The sequence below is a fragment of the Leptodactylus fuscus genome, chromosome 11 (genome assembly GCF_031893055.1).
Source record: "Leptodactylus fuscus isolate aLepFus1 chromosome 11, aLepFus1.hap2, whole genome shotgun sequence".
In the NCBI taxonomy this organism is placed as follows: domain Eukaryota; kingdom Metazoa; phylum Chordata; class Amphibia; order Anura; family Leptodactylidae; genus Leptodactylus; species Leptodactylus fuscus.
This window is the reverse complement of record NC_134275.1, coordinates 34,597,571-34,617,229: the sequence shown is the minus strand read 5'-3', so window position 1 is coordinate 34,617,229 and position 19,659 is coordinate 34,597,571. Positions and strand designations below refer to the sequence as shown.

At 41.9% G+C, this 19,659-nt stretch overlaps 2 protein-coding genes across 3 annotated transcripts in view; one reads left to right on the top strand and one right to left on the bottom strand.

Annotated features, from left to right (window-relative positions):
- Positions 1-822: 822 nt before the first annotated feature.
- EMD (emerin) lies at positions 823-18,136 on the bottom strand. Of its 2 annotated transcripts, none has more exons than XM_075260214.1 (7): positions 18,044-18,136; positions 16,119-16,211; positions 12,086-12,154; positions 10,973-11,029; positions 5,882-5,946; positions 4,717-4,739; positions 823-3,607 (listed from the first exon to the last, which is right to left on the bottom strand). In XM_075260214.1, exons 2-7 carry the CDS (start codon positions 16,198-16,200, stop codon positions 3,358-3,360), a joined length of 546 nt encoding a protein of 181 aa, XP_075116315.1. In that variant the 5' UTR covers positions 16,201-16,211; positions 18,044-18,136; the 3' UTR covers positions 823-3,357. The 2 variants fall into 2 exon arrangements, with proteins under 2 accessions (XP_075116315.1, XP_075116314.1); XM_075260213.1 differs by having other exon boundaries at positions 823-3,614; positions 4,718-4,739.
- The window catches only part of LOC142184988 (uncharacterized), a 106,562-nt gene continuing 104,779 nt past the window's right edge, over positions 17,877-19,659 (top strand). Inside the window, exon 1 of the mRNA XM_075260185.1 lies at positions 17,877-17,996. The gene's annotated coding sequence lies outside the window, so the exon portion shown is untranslated. The remainder of the gene's footprint in view (positions 17,997-19,659) is intronic.

The window sequence follows — 19,659 nt, the reverse complement described above, 5'->3', positions numbered from 1 at the left end:
AAATGTACATACTATGATATCAACTCATAGTAATAGCGCTGCTTCACCCTAAAGGGGTTGTCCTGCCAAAGCATATTTATGACCTCCTTAATATCAGATCCCATGGATTAGCTCTTCTCAGCACCTAGTACACAGAGAATGGAGCAGGAAGCAGACAGCGCTGTTCTCTAGTGACTGAACTGTGTCAGTGCAGCTTAGCTCCCATTCAAATGGGTTGTAGATCTACTGCAGTACCTGATATAGCCACTACACAGAAAACGGAGTTGTCTGCTTCCTGCTCCATTAGCTGCTGAGAACAAATGATCTATGGGAGTGTTGGGTTTTAAAACTTCACCAATATGATGTGGATGACTTATGAATTAAAGTGGTTGTCCAGGATGTAGGTTTTTATGGCCTAATCTTAGGACAGACCATAAATATCTCATTGGTGGGGGGGTGGACAGGCAGTGCCCATAGCAATCTGGTGCCCTTAATATCAGTTGGCTCAGTGCGCTGTATAGTGGCTGGGCACAGGTGCTGCAAGTCAGCTGACTTTGACTACCTGCTTCCAGCCCCATGTTGTGTATAGTATAGAGCCCGTACACCTGAGCGGTGCAGGGGCTGTCTGTTGCCTCCCCCCTACATATGAGATATTTATGGCCTATTCCACGCAACCTCTTTAATCCCATACACACAGAGATAGGAGCCAAGTTACCCAGTAAGATATGAGTTTCGTGCCTAGTTTTCTACGTGACATAATCTTATTGGAGGACTGGTACAACATATCAAACATAACACAAACCCCAAAACTAGATCTATTAATAAAATATAACAATCACAATGTGTTCACTCCAAAGACCACTTTAATCAGTATGGACAGTAGAGACGTCAGTTTTATCCAAGCATTGTCATCTTCCTTCACCATTAATATTTTTCTTGACATGCAACAATAAAAATATAGAAATATCAGACACACAATTTTTTTTTTTTTTTTAAACCTTTTGGTTGATTGTTTTGTTAGTTTTTCTTACTGACCAGCAAAGCTGACAGGGCATGTGCATGACAGACCCCCATTACTAAGGCTATGTTCATACAACATTTTGCACTGCATGTATTACATTCAGAAATACGCCAGCAATCAGCGTCCTGTTGATTTGAATACACACTAGGGGAGATTTATCATGCTTGAATTTTACACTATCATTGCCACATGCCTGAAATCTATGCTTTGAGCAAGTATATGGTGCCATTGGAGGATTTGCCTGATTTATGACAAGACGTGTGCCTCTTCACAAACAAAACACATCCTCCGCTGGCGCAGGGATTATTCAGACCAATCTACAAAATACTGGCCTTTACAAAGCCACCCCATAGCTCGCATGGCAAAACTTTTTCCACCACTGATTTGAAAGAACTCTGTATAAAACCCCCCAGAAAAGACATGTCACTTATCAGAGCTTACTTTCTCCACTAGAGTCAACAGAAAAACATAAACACCAAACAGCACTCAAGCATGTTTGGGGTGTATTTTGCAGGCTTGTTGACTACAGTTGGCAAGTACATGCCCAAAAGGTGACAATTTGGCTGGGATACATTAGGATCCTGCAGCCCCATCTGTAATAATAATGTAATTGACTGTATACCAGGAAACTCAAACTAGCCACAATGCATTACGGGTAACATTATGCAGCACACCATCATACCTTTACATGTGCTCTGGCACATGCCCATTGTACTTCAGCCTCATGTACATACTTCTAATACAGCTCTTACAAGGAAATGGTGAATCTAAAGGTATGACGGTGGTCAGCATTATGTCCCCCGCCATGGCTAGGGGTGAGATTTAAGCCTAAAACTCATAAGTGCTTCCTGCTTACAACAAATTTATGTTGGGGGGGGGGGGGGGCCTGAAACATGAAACCCAATTCATATACCAAATCTGCCCATAGCACCTTCTACTTTTTGTGCCCATGGCCCCTTACCCTCTCTAGGTTGCACATGTGCTTTTCCAAATAAATGTATGTGCTTTATAAGCAAAGACATCACAATACGCTATTGTATTTTCATGTACAAAATGCATAAAAAAATTCTCATAAAAAAGGCCTCAGAAATAGCTATTTACATTATAGGCAGCTTACTTAAAGGGGTTGTCACAGAAAAACCACAGCCACATACTTTACTTGGGCACATGGATTTCACATAGGTTAACCCTATACAAGCTAGAACAGAGAATAGATCCCATTCTGGTAGACTCAGCTCAGACATATATGAAATAATCAGCCATTTATCTGAGTGGTTGTCATGGCCATGCAGTGGCTGTAGCAGGAGAAATGTACAGCCAGGCACAGTTACAGGAGCTGAATTCCCGGTGATCGGTCTTTCTTAAGACAACCACTTTAAATCCCAGGCTTCTCTTGACACTATCAGGGTTAAAACATATGAATGAGGAAGAAGAAAGAATAGAAACTGATTCCTGACAGCAGATGTTGGGAGAGAAAAGGAATGGCCAGCTGTGTTTCAACATGCCCGATCCTTCTGTTCACAGGAAAGAAAAGTCCCCACTAGAGGTACCTGCAGTATAGTCCCCTCTCACCACTGAGAACACACACAGTCAGCTGAATGTGTATGGTGGGGGAGAGAGGGGCAGTCTAAAAGAATAGGTCTCATTCACTCGATAGCCATCAAAGTTGTATAGTCAGCATTAAAAGAGAACCTGCCGGGTCTATTTGGGACACTAAATCACTACAGGTTTTTATGCACCAGTGGTTTAGTGTCTCAAATAGCCTACTCCTAACACAGTCAGTGGCTGCCATGAAAAAAATACGCCTTTGTACTTACCTAGAGAGGAGTCTGTTGAGTCTCAATGGACTAATATCTGGTGCTCTCAGCACTTGCACAGTTGTTCATCTAGGCTTCACTGGGCATGTACCCGAGGTATGGCATATGCACAATGAATCCAAGATGTACTCCTCCGGAATTAGAGAAGACAGGTAAGTATAAAGGTTTTTTGTTTTTCCAATTACAGGCACCAATACGGTTAGGATAGGGCTATTTGGGGCACTAAACCACTGACCCATAAGGACCTGTGGGTGACCCAGTGTCCCAGTTAGCCCGGACAGGATCCCTTTAATGAGTCAATTTTGATTTACTACAGACAGGAGTTTTGTTACTCCAACTGCAGGGATTCCTAATATATGGAGCTTATTTTAGGAGACACAGGTTTTATTGCACCATAGAATATGGTACCGGAAGTGGTATTATTTTCAGTTGCAGCATTTAGATTATAAAAAAGAGTAAGTAAATCAAATACGTGATGAAAACTTTTGTTTGTATTAGATCAACTAACTGGCGATGTAGCAAGATGGCAACCTTACAATGTTACAGGCTGCCTTCAATACTTTTGAAAGGGTTGATATCTGTCTGGAGTATGTACAGATACACCAGAAAAGCAGTAAATAGGAGGAGCAGAAGAATCTGTAGCCATAGAGGGATGAAGCGTTTCACAGGCGTCTCTTCTTCCTTCTGTTTTGGACGGATGGGCCTCCGAGCCTCCACTCCCTGGGAATAGCCGGACTGAAAATGCGACTGGGATATGTTCTGGTACGTATTCTCATTGCTGCTGTAGCTTCTGTAACAGGAGTCACAGTAATGATGAACAATATTACTGTAATAATGAATATATATCTGCAGTAGAGTCATTAAACAGCAAAAATTATTAAATGGGTTTCCCAAGAATAACACGACACGTATCCCTTATCCACAGTATAGGTGGTAAGGTTTAGATCACTAGGACCCCCACTGATCACGAGTCTAGTATCCTCTATTTAAAAGAACCGATGTTCACGCATGTCCACTGGATTATCAGAGATAACATAACACTGTATTCTGCTATCTTTTACAGAGAGCAACAATGGGAATAGGTGACCACTTATCCATCAGGGACCCTGTGTTCATGAACGATTCAGATCCCTTCAGGTTGGACCCTCAGCAAACTTTAAGGCACCATCTTGCAATGAAAAACACTGTGGGAAAAAAGTGGCAGAAACGCGTTGTGATTTTTCCCGCAGCGGTTTCCTCTGCAGGCTGTTTCAATTATACTATAGGGAAACCGCTGGCGTTTCAGCAGGTATAATTGAAATGCTGAGATTTCCAAGACTGTGGTGGTTTTAGAAATCGCAGTATGTTTGCTGCACATATTTTTCCACCAATTGGGGATGGGATTAGGACAAATTGCGGCCTTTCCACCACGTGGGGCCTCATGCTTAAATTTGTTTTGAGATTCTCTACGCGTTACATGCACCATTCATCCCTTACATTGCGCTGGGTGAAATGTGCTTCAGAAATCTGCATTATATAGAGCATGCTGGTGATTTTTTTTTTTTTAATAAAACCCCATTCACTTGGAATGTACTGTACTTTGTTGCAGATTTTTGAGGTAGATTCTGCAAATGAAACTACAAATCTAATGCACTTATAGGGAAGGAATCCAACACAACCACCAAAATGAATGAGTATCCCTTGATAGCTATGAGTAAGGATTAAAGTTTCCTTGTATTAGGACCCTCTGTGATCTGCAGTGTCTGTACTAGGTCTAGGCTGACTGCACAAATAATGGCACATGCCTTATCACTGACTTATCTCTCCGTCATTCCAATTCACTTGTTTTGACACTCATTAAAAAATGTACACAAATGAAATTTCGCTGGAAAAACAGATACTCAAAAAAATGAAGCTTACCTGTTTGTCAAATCATCTCTTGACTGTAAAAAAAAAAATAAAAAAATTACAATTTATGTGGGAATTGAACGTCTGGTACAAGTATTAAATCATTAACATACTTAAGGTGGGTTCACACCTGCGCCCGATCTCCGTTTTCAGGTTTCCGTCTTCTGCAGAAAACGGAAACCTGCAGACAGTGTCCGGCCGTGAGCTCCTGTGAGCGTTTTATGCTCTCTGCAATGAAACTTTTCATTTTTTTAACCAGACACAAAGTCCTGCACCTTCCTTTCTTTACAAGGTATTTGATACTGTTTTTTTGTATTGGAAGATTTGTGGGTGAGCGTACATATTTGTTATATACAAAGTCCTGCATGTCCGACTCTGTGTCCGGTTAAAAATAAAACGGTTTAGCCGCGGAGAGCACAAAACGCTCACTGGCGCTCACAGCCGGACACTTTCCAAACCTTTTCATTTGAATGGGTTTGAAAAATGACTGCAGGTTTCCGTCTCCTGTCTAGTTTCAGGCAGGAAACGGAAACCTGCAAAACGGAGACCGGGGCGCAGATGTGAACTCGCCCTTATAATGATGTTATCATTGACTGCAAGTTATACTAAACTGCCATGCTGGCTGATGAAGGGGGAGCCTGAGCAAAGGATCCCTGTATGACATCTACATGATCTAACAAGGTATATGGGAAAAGATTATACAAATCAATCAATTCTATGGAGGTGAGGGAGATGAACAGATTGAGAACATATTCCATACAGAGCTGTGGAGTTGGAGTCCAGTTTTAACTAGAGTAGGGAAAAGTTACCAACTCTGGCTTTAAAATAAAATGATTTACTATTTTACATTATATTAACAGATATTGATGGTGTATAAGTAGATGTATAGCATGCTGCATATTTAACAGGAATTCTCTTGACTTTTTTGTGAATTTAAGGAGCTTCATAACTTCTGGTTGACAGCCATTTATGAAGTAGTTGGAGTCACAGCAGGAGTCAGGAGGTGGAAAAATAGAGGATTTGGAGTTGGTGGTTTGGCCTACAATCTCCACAGCTCTGATTCTATATCGCTTAGGAAAAACAATATGATTTGGCAGTAAAATCCAATGTGTACTGCTGGATAAATTAATAGCACACATATAGTGAAAGATTTTCGTAGACAGCAATCCAGACTTACCCTCTGATAAGCCTGTGGCCTTTGATAGGTCTTGATGTATTCTTCTTCATAGATCTGACTATCGTCTTTATTACAAGAAAAAAAAGGATACAGTGCATGAAAATAGTGCATATGTTCAAGATGCATTTGACTTAAAAGGGTTGTCCCAGGATCGCCACTTATCTATGCATGGGATGGCAGATAAGTCTTAAAGAGACTGGGGAACTGGTGACACGTGCACTGCCACTGTATTCAAAGTTTATGGGACTGATAGGGATAACAGGGTACATGGAACCTTCTCAGGGCTTCATGACCTATCCTGTGGCAAGTGTTGATCTCAGGACAGCCCTATTAATGTATGCTAAAAAAAATAATACTTTTACTTGTTTGTTAGATAAAGATTGATAGGAATTTAAACCTTCTCTGAATTTTAATGCACATGGAGTCATATGAATTATACACAATTTGAAGTCCGTATTATCTTCACATACTGAAGCTGATATCTACCTTATTTCCCCCGGTTACCAGTTATTTCAGATCATAATGTTTTGCAGGATTATTGACAGAAAAAAAGTCTGTTTCCTTTTGTAATATTTTAGCTTGCATATGATATTAGCAGCTATTTTATAAGCTACTGATAACCTGCAAGCCTAAAATATGCTCAATTCAAGCTTCTTTGGTATATTTTCATGGCTGCCAGGAGCCGTATCGCTTTTAAGTGGAGGAAGCCTTTTCTCTCATTGATTATGGTTATTCCTAGAGTTGATACAGTTATGCTCTATGAGAAAAATCAATGCCTCTAGCTTGGTTACCCGTCCTCTCTTCAATAAAATTTGGACACCCCTCTCCACCCCCCTTAGTAACTTGATTTTAATGCTACTTATTATTTCCCACTTTCTTTGTTTTATGTCATCAACTGATTTTTCATGGTTTTTCAGATCCCTTGTTTTGTATTTCTGATATTGTACCTTTGAATCTGTAAGCTACTAACATTAAGGCTCTACAACTGAATGTGAAGGATTTTAAAGCATCACATCGCTGTATGACTTGCCTATTGAATATGTCACATTGGAATAAAACTCATAGAGCATGTGAATAATACTGAATTGTGGCCAGTACGCTGCACCTTACAGGAGGTGTAAACATCAGTACTGCCTCAGATACCCTTTGGAACTATGTGTATAGCCACAATGGCAGGTTCCAGTATTGGGAGTTGTCCAACGCCATGATATACATATATATTTTTTTTGGACTATAAGACGCACTTTTTTTCCCCAAAATTTGGGGGGAAAAGAAGGGTGCGTCTTATAGTCTGAATGTGGCGCATGGCACCCACCGTAATAGAGAGGCGAATGCCGGCAAGGGATAGACGCCGGGGCCTGAGACATCGCTGCGCTCCTCTGCCCTGCATGAAGCCAGCGGCGGGGGGAGGAGTGATGCTATTCTGCTCCTCCGTCCCCCCGCCGCTGGCTTCATGCAGGGCAGAGGAGCGCAGCGATGTCTCAGGCCCCGGCACCTGTGCCGGCGTTTATCCCTCACCGGCATCCGCCTCTCTAGTACAGCGGATGCCAGGTCAGTATCGGTGGCCCCTTCTTCCCCCGGGGCCGGTCCCCACCGGCCCCGTACCTGTGAAGTTGCAGGCCGGCTCCTGTGCGGCGATATCGCAGGAGCCGACCTGTTCGGGTGACAGCCGGGAGCCTAATGAGGCTCCCAGGCCTGTCACTGCTGTATTAGTATTGCGGCTGGTCTCTATGACCAGCCGTAATACTAATAGACAGAATGTCCCATAGACGGCAATACAGTTGTATTGCCGTCTAGGGGACTTGCAATCAAGTGACCGCAGGTTCAAGCCCCCGGGGGGGAATAAAATAGTAAAAAAAAAAAAAAAAGGCTTTAAAAATATATAATAAAAATATGAAATAAATAAAAGTTCTAAATCACCTCCTGTCCCTAGAATATATATATAAAAGTGGAAAATCATATATCATAAACCGCTGGTTTTTTTTTTCAATACAAGGTGATCTAAGCAATAGATATTCCCCAAAATGGTATAACTAAAAAGTACTTCTGGCCCCGCATAAAAAAACACTCTATGCGTCCCCGTACAGCTGCAGGGTCACCTGTCAATGTGGCCTTGCAGCTGTTGCAAAACTACAACTCCCATATATTAAATATTTTACCATTTTTTGCTTCAAAATTTTTTTTTCCTATTTTTCTCCTCTAAAACCTAGGTGCGTCTTATAGTCCGAAAAATACGGTATATATATATTTTTTTAAAATCAATTAATACTTACCTTAGCACACCCTTCCATGACATCCCCCCCCCATAATGGGCTTGATCATTCCTGTTCCAATAGTGACTGATAGCCATGACATGAGACTGGCTGCAATGTATTGTCATGACCAGCAATTGGCTGCAGAGCTCATATGTTCTGTAGACACATCAATGGAGCAGGAAGAACTACGACTGACAGGAAACTGGGAAAGGCAGTGGAGGGGAGTGGTAAGGTGAGAATTACTCGTTTTGTTATTTTCTACCACTGTAAGCCGTTTTTTTATGGCATATCGAATAAGTATAACAGTTCTTCTAAAAAAATGTTTATAATGCAAAATGAAGATCTTGGGGCCTGTAAAATTGAAGAGAGATCTGCCCTTTTCTCATTACAATTAGACTCTCATTCAGACTGATATTTCAGGATATAACAGAAGGAGTAATTTCTGATACAGATAATGAGGCCTGCACAATGACTATTCAAGGCTGCCATGACAGATTTGTCCATAGCACTTGTACTACGCCGCTGTTTCACTATTCAGCTGTTTTTGTTCCAAGCTATTACTAACTGTAAGGTGCAAGAAAAAAAAAAGAAAAAAAAAGCGCACTGAACAAATAATACCTAGGTAACATTACAGGCGATTACAGTAATTCACAGCCAAACTACAGGCTCATTACTTCTATTCATACCCAAGTGTACAGTGTCCATATTAGGACATCCTCAGATATCAGAGTCAAACATCAGATTAATGCTAGTTTACAGCTCTGATACCTGACTTCTGACATCTGATTTGTCTGACACCTGACTCTGACACCTGACTCTGACTAGTGGCATCTAATACCTAACCCTGATACCTGACTCTGACAACTGACACCTGACTCTGACACCTGACTTTGATACCTGACTCTGACACCTGACTCTGACACCTGACTCTGACTAGTGGCATCTAATACCTGACTCTGATACCTGACTCTGACAACTGACACCTGACTCTGATACCTGACTCTGACAACTGACACCTGACTTTGATACCTGACTCTGACAACTGACACCTGACTCTGACACCTGACTCTGACACCTGACTCTGACACCTGACTCTGACACCTGACTCTGACACCTGACTCTGACACCTGACTTCTGACTCCGTCAGAGATCAGACTCAGGCATCACATACAAGCCAGCACATACACTATGCCTCCCAATGATTGGCCAGGATTACAGAGCCCCCTGCTGACACTCAGGAGTAGAAGATACAGTGTATATAGGAGCTGCAGGCTGAGAATCTCAGATGAGACCTGATACCTGACTTGTGACTCCTTCATAGATCAGACTCAGACATCACATACAAGCCAGCACATACACTATACTTGCTAATGATTGGCCAGGATTACAGAGCCCCCTGCAGGAGTAGAAGATACAGTGTATATAGGAGCTGCAGGCTGGGAAACTCAGATGAGACCTGATACCTGACTTGTGACTCCTTCATAGATCAGACTCAGACATCACATACAAGCCAGCACATACACTATACCTGCTAATGATTGGCCAGGATTACAGAGCCCCCTGCAGGAGTAGAAGATACAGTGTATATAGGAGCTGCAGGCTGAGAAACTCAGATGAGACCTGATACCTGACTTGTGACTCTTTCAGAGATCAGACTCAGACATCACATACAAGCCAGCACATACAATCTCCACCAATCAGAGCTTCTGAGGGAGGAACGTTCCAGACTTCAGCAGCTTTATGAAGTTCCCTCCCTCAGAAGCTCTGATTGGTGGAGATGCTGTCAATGACAATTACTGCAAGAGTCTCATCCAATCAGCTCTACTCCTCCTCTACTTTGTGCAGGACTTTTCTCTCTGATGATTTTTTGGTAAAATCTGCAGCAGCGTCTCCTATGGAAGATTAGTTGAGGTTCTTTGGAGTTTATTGGTGAATTTTTGTAGCACAATGTTGTAGGTCCCGCCCCTTTACTGTGAGTCTACGCCCCTTTTTTCACAAGTTTTAAAAGTATTTAAAACACTTGATAAATGTGGTGCCCAACATGTTACAGGGTGTATTTGGTGAAAATGATACTAGAATTCTGGAGCATTTCACTTGATAAGTTTCCACCATTGTATGTGCTGGCTTGTATGTGATGTCTGAGTCTGATCTCTGAAAGAGTCACAAGTCAGGTATCAGGTCTCATCTGAGTTTCTCAGCCTGCAGCTGCTATATACACTGTATCTTCTACTCCTGCAGGGGGCTCTGTAATCCTGGCCAATCATTAGCAGGTATAGTGTATGTGCTGGCTTGTATGTGATGTCTGAGTCTGATCTATGAAGGAGTCACAAGTCAGGTATCAGGTCTCATCTGAGATTCTCAGCCTGCAGCTCCTATATACACTGTATCTTCTACTCCTGAGTGTCAGCAGGGGGCTCTGTAATCCTGGCCAATCATTGGGAGGCATAGTGTATATGCTGGCTTGTATGTGATGCCTGAGTCTGATCTCTGACGGAGTCAGAAGTCAGGTATCAGAGTCAGTTGTCAGGTGTCAGAGTCAGGTATCAAAGTCAGGTGTCAGTTGTCAGAGTCAGGTATCAGAGTCAGGTGTCAGAGTCAGGTGTCAGTTATCAGAGTCAGGTGTCAGGGTCAGGTGTCAGGGTCAGGTATTAGATGTCACTAGTCAGAGTCAGGTGTCAGACAAATCAGATGTCAGAAGTCAGGTGTCAGAGCTGTAAACTAGCATTAATCTGATGTTTGACTCTGATATCTGAGGATGTCCTAATATGGACACTGTACAAGTGAATACACTGCCATTTCACATCCAGTAAAAGAAGCATGCAAGAACTTTTCCTACCATTGTCATCATCATTGTAGTCTCTTCTGCTATAATGCTCCCTACTCTCATAAGAACCTGAAAAAATAAAATTATAGATTACTCATACAAATTAATTTTACATATTAATTGCCAATAAAACAGATCCTTAGTTGGTAACTTTGTCTTATGTGACAAACATAGGGAATTTAGATTGGGAGCCCTGCCAAGGAAAGAGAGTGATGACAATATCTGTAAAGTGCTGCTGAATATGTTGCCACAATGAAAGGAAAAGGAAAATATGTGAGTGACCCTAATGCCAGATCCAATGCGAGTTTCAATCACAAGACCATACAGTATGAACAATCTTTGTAGAATAGTTAGGCTACGTTCACACAGCAGAAAATGAAAAGGAATTTGAGGTGGATATCTGCCTCAGAATCCTGTTCAGTTTTCAGCATCCCATGAGAGAATGCTTTGGCTTTCCACCGCAGATTAGGCCTAAATGAATAGGCCAAATCAGCCAGGAGCCTTGTGCTACGGACCTCAGAATGGAGCGAATGAGTTAATAGTTTTATAACAGTACATTGCAAGTGTACAATCTGACATACAGCAGATCTATTATACATTTTGCATGTGATGCAGCCAGCACCAAAACATCTATGATTAACTAAAGAGTGACAGGGTGCCTACAATTAAAGGGGTTGTATGGATTTTTAGAAAGATTACTTTTTTTTCCCCCAGGTCCTGCCCAGTGTAGGCAGCTCAGTGTTTCTGTATTCAGGAAAATGCTGATGTTAATAGTGTTGTCCAGTTTAATTGAAGGTCTCTTCTGCAGCCATTCACTATCCTCTTCACAAATGGCATGTGATGGCTGAGGCCATCCATGTACCATTTATGAAGAGGTCATCTCTAAGGCCTGTGACTGGCTATATTGAAAACTGGGAACATCAGAGTAAATTGTTTTCTCCAATTTTATTGCCAATTTGCAGCATAAGATAATCTAAAAAAAACAAACAAAAAAAACAACCCCCCTAAAAAAAGCAGACTCTCCCCTAACAGAAACACGAACACAGGTGTGAACCTAGTGTAAGTTATCCAGACTGTCGTAGTGAATAGGTTTCTGTAAGCCCTGTTATAATGTTAATCACTTACTTTGTGGAACTCTATTTTTTTCACGTTCATACTGATAGAGCTTCTTTTCATATAAGGTGCGGGTAGTCCCTAAAGATGATATTAAAGGAAGAAAATGGTGTTATCTGTAAATAGACTTGTAGCATCAGCAGATCTATACCAGCAGCTCACTGCTCTAGGTCACTTACAAATAGGCATCAGGCCCACCACAATTATACTATAATGCCCACTGTCTCTTTATGTCCTTAATTTGTACCAGACAAGAACGTCTGGCACATAACATAAAAAGTGATCCCATATAGGTTTGATGTTTTTATACCACAGCTGATTGCTGCCAATGGTGTTGGCCCATCACCAGCACAAATGCCTGGTCCCACAATTTGCTGGATCACGATACTCTATAATGGAGGGCACAGTGGTCATTTGGCACAGTTGGAACATCAGTGCTGATGTCAATCAGGGAGCCTGTATGCATGAATTGCCCCTTTAAATGGAGGACCTGGGAGTTGCGAGTATATATTAATTTAATGTCCCCCATCTGCTCCAACTTGGACAACCACTTTTAAAAATGAACTAAACTCTCCCACAACTTTTGATTTTCTGGCAGTATTTGTGTCATTAATAAATTTTCTAATATCTTTTATTAACAAATGTTGTTTCCTTTTTGTGAAATCTTGGCTATGTGAAATTAAAAGAAAATTGGGGTACGGGAGGATTATTTCAAATGACTATATCTCTGTCATTGTGCAGCTGCATATAAATATCCCAATCCCAAGTGTTATTGAAGTTATTCAACCAGTGATATCTCTGGGAGTCATACAGGTAGAACTGCATCATGTCTTTCCCATGACACCAAAAGCAAGTTTCTATGTTTTATAGTGCCTGTGATATAGCAGTTTGACGTTTCCCTCCCATCACCCATTTTCTCTTCATTTCACACAGCCTGCACTATGTACACAATGAGAAGCAAAAATAGGAGTAAAGAGAAGATATAGAAGAAAGAAAAACTGTGAAAAAAATGCAGGGCCAAGATCTGTTACTAAAGTAGATTACAAAATTTATTAGACACAAATCAAAAGCGGTCGGAAAGAGTTTAGTTATGCTTTAAGCCGTTCCCCCTACAGAGGTGAAAAAACAAGTCTAAAACACATGATTAATGTGGTGCGACAATATGTAAGTCAGTTTTCTGGGGCAAATAAGGCCACAATTCTGCTCCACTGACTGGTTAATTTGGAATTTCGATTTTCAGCCCCAATGGGGACAATGACCAAAGTGAGGGAAGACAATCTCTGTAGAGAGCTCTGGTCTTTGTTGGCATTATGTAAAGGAATACAATTAATAATAAATAATGTCTACAAGTATATATAGTGACAGACCAGAAACAGTATTTAGCAGAGTCATTTCTTGTAGCAATAAAAGGCTTATCATGTCTGTAGAAGACACTTCCTATGAACATTGTGTCTGTTGTATACAATGTGACACTGCTGTAACACATTACAAAAAACACATTTTTCCCATGGAGATGTTTTTATTTTCTATCCACAAATGATTAATATTTTTAGGCCCCGTTGACATGGGGAGCGGAAGGGCAGATTTTGGCACCGAGATTGACGCGGGGAGCCGTGTCACTCTTGGGCCAAAATCCGCCTGCCACGACTGTCGCAGCTTCCTCCTCCGGAGTAGTCTCAAATGAATGGGCCGACCTCGGAGGCAGCTGCTGCGGCTGATTCAGCCGTGGAATCCGCCTGAAGAAAGGGCAGCTCGCTTCTTTTTTCTACTAGCGGCAACATGCCGCTAGCGGAAAAAAAGAACGCTTGCGGTCTCCATAGACCATCATTGTGAGGGAGCAGATTATGATGTGGATTCCACGCCATAATCCGCCCCCTCTGTGCCCGTGTGAACTAGCCCTTATCTTGCAGTGATTAATGGGTGTAGATGTTCCAGCATTTAGTAGGTGTTAGCAGCAGAAGGGTTCTCTAGTACAGTGGTTCTCAACAAGTGGGATCAGGGGGTTCCTGGGGCTAAGAACCACTGTTCTATATTACATATTGCACTCCATGCAGGTCCCCTCTGCCAAGGACACATGCCTACCCATACACAATGCAGCATGTAATATAGATATCAATGGGTGTGGGGCCACTATAGGGGCCATTATGTTGCATGTGGGGGCACTGTGGGAGACTATTATTTTATACGTGAGGGCACTGTGGGGTCCATTACATTATATATGGGGACAACATTATGATTTTATGGGTATACTGTGGGGACTATGATGTTTCGCGTGGGGGTCATTTAGTTTTTTTTTTGGGGGGGGAACTATGGGGACTATTATGTTTCATGTGGGGTACTGTGGAAGCCAGTAGGCTACACATGGGAACAACGTGGGGGTCATCACATAACTATTAAAATTCATTTATAAGAAGTTGCTACTTTGGGGGAACTTGGCTGGGACTTTTTCGCACTAGAGGGAACTTTGCTTGAAAAGGTTGAGAAACATTAGAATGTATTAACAAAAAGGAAGGAGCTCTGAAGATGAGGTGAATAGAGCGTGACTTCTAAAATCACTAATGCTTCCTTCCTTTTCACTGTGGTAGCAGACCCTTTCTGGTGTCAGAAATTTCCACAGGGGATTGTTGTGAGTTACAGGGCATACATAATAGCAGGCTATATATATATTTATTTTTTTTTAAGTTATGACATAATGTACTTAGACATTTTCCACCAAGTTCAGGATTTTGTTGGTCATCAATATCAGATTGGTAGGGACCTTTGGGACCATACTGATCAGTTGATTGAAAAGGATGTGATTCTTGTGCAAGCACTGTGGCCGCCTCAGGGTTTACAATGTACCATCTACATTGTAGTGTCAGAGCTCTATATTGCAGTTTTGTATGGTTTCACTTTAATTGAATGAAGCTGCAATGCCATGCACCATTACCACTAAGTAGACGTGTGCAGGCAGTCAGAGCAATGTAAACCCTAAATACGGGCCAACAATACTCCAAGACCCTACAAAGCAAAATGCAGTTAAAAAGGCAGCAGAAAAAATTAAAACGGCTTGCTTTTTTTTTTTTTTTTTTGCACCGTTTTCATTGTGGTTTTCTTCCCTTATTAAATATATAGGGAGAACACTAATAATTCTGCAGCTAACGTTAACATGCAGCTTTTCCACAATTTTTTTGCATTCCCATTCACTTCACTAATACTGTAAAATGCATCACCAGGTTTGAGGCCTTAAACCAGCAGCTTGTCCTTGTTGTTGGAGTGTAAGTTCCCAAACCTAGTAATCCGATTCCCATTTGTACTTCCATATAGCATGTTGTAAGGGGCAGGAGATGAACCTGGAACTCATTTTCAGCATCTCCTGGGATACTGGCCTAATGCTGTTGAGGCCAAGAATACAATTTCATTTTATTGCACATGTTGTGATATCCAATGGGAGCCATATTGAAGCCTTTGTGTGTACCATACGGGAGGCCACAGAAGACAGGGTGCAATGCCCTTCACCAATTTATGGAACGGGCATATCTTCTGTACACATATTTGCAGACTGCGTTCACTCTGTTTTTTCAGAAAAGAGATCTTGGCAGAAAATATAACATACAAACACAGACTGCAAATAGACCTGTGTGTAAGCATATGCCAATCCTTGGTGAACATGCTGTGCATCCCACTGCTTTAGAATGTTTCTGTCATTTTAGAAAAATCTAAAATCTTTTGAATACATTCAACTACTTTTTTTTTTTTTTGATGGCCTAATGCTAGGACAGACCATCAATATCTGACGGTGGGGACCAACACCAATAAGCTATCTGCACTACTGCTGGGCCTTGTACTATACAGTGCATGGAGCTGGAAGCAAATAGGAGCTAAGGTGTAATAGTACAGCTCAACTACTATGCAATGTATGGAAACATCTGCTTTCAGATTTGTAAACTGTACAGTACAGAACCCAGAAGTCCTGAATATCTGATCAGTACAGAGATCACACATCAGGAAAATAATTTTAGAACATTATTAGTGGTTTAATTAAAAAAAAAATAGATCAACATACCAACAATAGGTCCATGCTTTATGCCATGTCTCTTTAACGTGTTGATAAGCTCCTCATCTGTCATGTCTCTGAATTTTTCCATGTTGCAACTATCTGGGGAAAAAAGTAACACATTAAAATACAGTAAAATTTCAGTAACATTATACTAAAGGAAATATTGTACAGATGTAGTAAATAATAGGTCTTCCAGTGGGAAAACAATAGCTGGCAGGCGTTAGGGGGTATTCACACTTGCGCTGCTGTTCGCTTTTTTTTTTTTTGCACGGACACAAAGTCGGACATGCAGGACTTTGTGTCCTTGCAAAAAAAAAAAAAAAAAAAGAAAAAAAAAAAGCAGTTTCACGGCGGAGACGCTGCATACAAACACCGGTGGTTTGCTTTACAATCCATTGAAATTAATGGGTTTTAAAACTGACTATATGCAAGCCATCCCCAAGCTATTTTTCCTGCAATTTTGGCAGAATCACAGTGGGCGCACAGCAGCGCAAGTGTGAACACCCCTTTAAGGGAGTTAGAATTTACTAAAAAAAAAAAAAAGGGAAAAGAACTGATACATCACCAATTCCTAGCTGCCCCTATTCAGACACTGTCCAGACTAGTTGTCATTTGACATAAGACATGCGTCACGTCCTGAAAATGTGGCATGACCAGCACATTGTGGCCTCGGCAGTTTTCATGCTGCCCTGTGCATACTATTCTAAAGCAATTTTCTCTATGTATGTTAAATAAGTAAACTCATCGCTTAACGTGTCTTTAGCAAATCTCATGTGAATAAACCCAGATCCACCTTGTATTTGCAACTTCTAGTTTCAAAAAGGTGCTGGATTTCTTTGTAACTATAAGTCACAGTTGAAACACTCTCCTGGTCACAATGTAACTCCATTCATTGATATTAGTGGAGTACTTGGTGGGCAGAATGGCCATCTTTGGTCACAGAAGTCGCAGTATATCCCCAGCCAAAATACGACTCACCTCTTAATGAGGCTTCAGTATATAGCCTTAGCCAAAATACGTCACGTCCCATGATATGGCTAGAGGCCGTGGTATAGCCCTTGCCGAAATACGACATGCCTCATAACGTAGCAGTATATAGAGCTAGCCGAAATGTGACACGTCTCATAATGTGGCTATAAGATGAAATATATCACTAGCCCTAATATGACAAGTCTCATAATTGGGCTAGTGGCAGTGGTATAGCTGCCAAATATGGCTCATAATGTGGCTAGAAGTTGTGGTAAAGCCCTAGCCCAAATACGTCATGTTTTGTAAAGTGACTAGAAGTCACGGTTCAAACCTAGCCCTAATATGACACGTCTCATAATGTGCCTAGAAGCCATGATATAGCCCTAGCTCAAGTATGACACATTGTGTAATACGGCTAGAAGTCACAGTATGTAGCCTTAGCCCAAATATGATGTCTCATAATGTGGCTTTGTCCTGAGTGTGCTATATACGCTATTGTTTGCTATGGTCATGTAACTTCCACAGGACCATTTACCTCAGTCTTACTATTCTATGATGTCCACCCTCCTATTACAACTCGCTCCCTGGCATCTACTACTACCCACATGAGAAACCTCAGGCTTGGGGCCGCACGGCATTATGCGAGCTGTAGTTTGACACCAGTGACTATGATTGGCTAGCCCCACACACGCTAATATCTTTTATTGGGACACTATATATTATAGGACGCCCCCCCCGGCCGCCATTGTCCCCTCACCATAGTGACCAGCACCTTATTATTAGTAGTCATTAAAATGGGCGGCAAAGTGCGCTCAACCGCCACAGGCGCCGGGCCCCGCCCACTCAGTGCCAGGGCGCTAGTGCCCAAGGGTCGCGGCAGCCAATAGCAGGGCGGGGCGGAAGGAGCGGGAATCGGTGAGGTAAGGGATCGGGCGGGAAAATTCTGTCATTAGCGCTCTCACCTTAGAGGGCTCCGGTGTGACGGGAAATGTGGCTCTGTCTCTTCGCTCGTAGTAGCCGAGGGTGGGAATAAGAGAAGGGGCGGCGGCAGAGTGAAAACAGGCGGGGGGGAGGCGGCGCCTCCCCGCTACAAATCCGCCCGCTGTCGTCACACGAGTGACAGCTATAAACGCGCGGTTTCCTCGGGGAGTGGCCGGAGGGCAGGTATGTCCCTGGGCTCTCTGTGGCTGGGTATAGCGGGTGCAGCCACTTGTCACTACAACTCCAATATGTCTGTGGTAGTTCTATAACACCTCAGCCCATAAAGGCTTTCTAATATGTTCTTAGCGTTGTGAGCTATGGATGTATTTGTGGTTTTATTCTCTCATATCAGATGTTTGTGACCCCTCAGCCTCCGTTTACCTCAGAGCTTTGAGGTGAGGGAGTTTATAGGTTTGAACATGGACCTAGAGCTATTCTGTTGGAGGATTGTTTGGAAAGATGTTCTAAGACCTCAACTACTCAGTCCCTGTCTTGTTTTTGGGACTAAATTAGAGGGTTTGTCTATGATGTTTTATGCTAGGTTCACACTAGCCTTTGGGTTTCTGTTCTGCTTGGGGACCCCACGAGCCTGCATACCCCATAGATTATAATGGGGCCTGTTGGGGTTCTGCATGAAAATTGTGTAGTGAAAAGTCCTGCTTACATTTTTAAAGTGGAATGGGGAATGGTATTCTTGAGCGGGACAGGGCATAGATGTGAACCCAACCTTAGTATTGTGGGTGGAAGGTTAAAAAACAAACATACTTGTATGTACCTGGTGCTTCAGTGTTCCAGGCCTCTGACCTGCAGCGCACCAAGGCTGCACAAAGCCTAAGGAAAGGACACAGGACATCACTCAGGAATGTCACATATGACGTCCTGATTCCCTCCCGTAGGCCGCTCAAACTCCGAGAGACATTTAAAAGTATAGTAAATTCACTAGCGTGAAAAAACACAACCCAAAATAAGCAGGATCATGTCCATTGTAAAACAAAATATTGTCCCAAAACTTACATAGAAAGAAAATGTACTACGTATTGTGAGTGTGTTATCTGAAGTACATATAAAAGGTTTTTTTTTTTTGTGTGTGTGTGTATATACACACACATTGTTTTTGTCTTATTTGTTGTTGTGGTACAACAAAGCCTAAAACTTGAAGCAAACCATGTAAAATGTTGCCAATTTTCAGCTCAGAAATTTTGCTACATTTTAGTCCTGTGATAACATATCCTAAGCACAAGCTAGAGTTCCTGCTAGTAAATCTGCTGCAGAAAATGATGCACCAGGTGATTTTTTTTTTTTTTTTTTTTTCCCTTTCCCTTCATTCATTCAGAAATTTTCAGTTGTTCTGTAGATTTCTTTACAAATTCACTGTGAATATCTTCAATCTTAAATACAGTGTTGCAGATTGTAAGTTTGCACCACAGTCATAGGATCCTCCCCTCGTTGCCTAGTATGTGTTGGCGCTGTGGTTTTGCTGTGGGCAAAATTTGGTGGAAGTGTAGGGAGATCTAGGACTTCTGGTCTTCTGTTTTTTCTCTTTACACTAAGGTCAGTGGATGGGATGTGGTCCCTTCTCAACTAGCTCTCCTTTCTC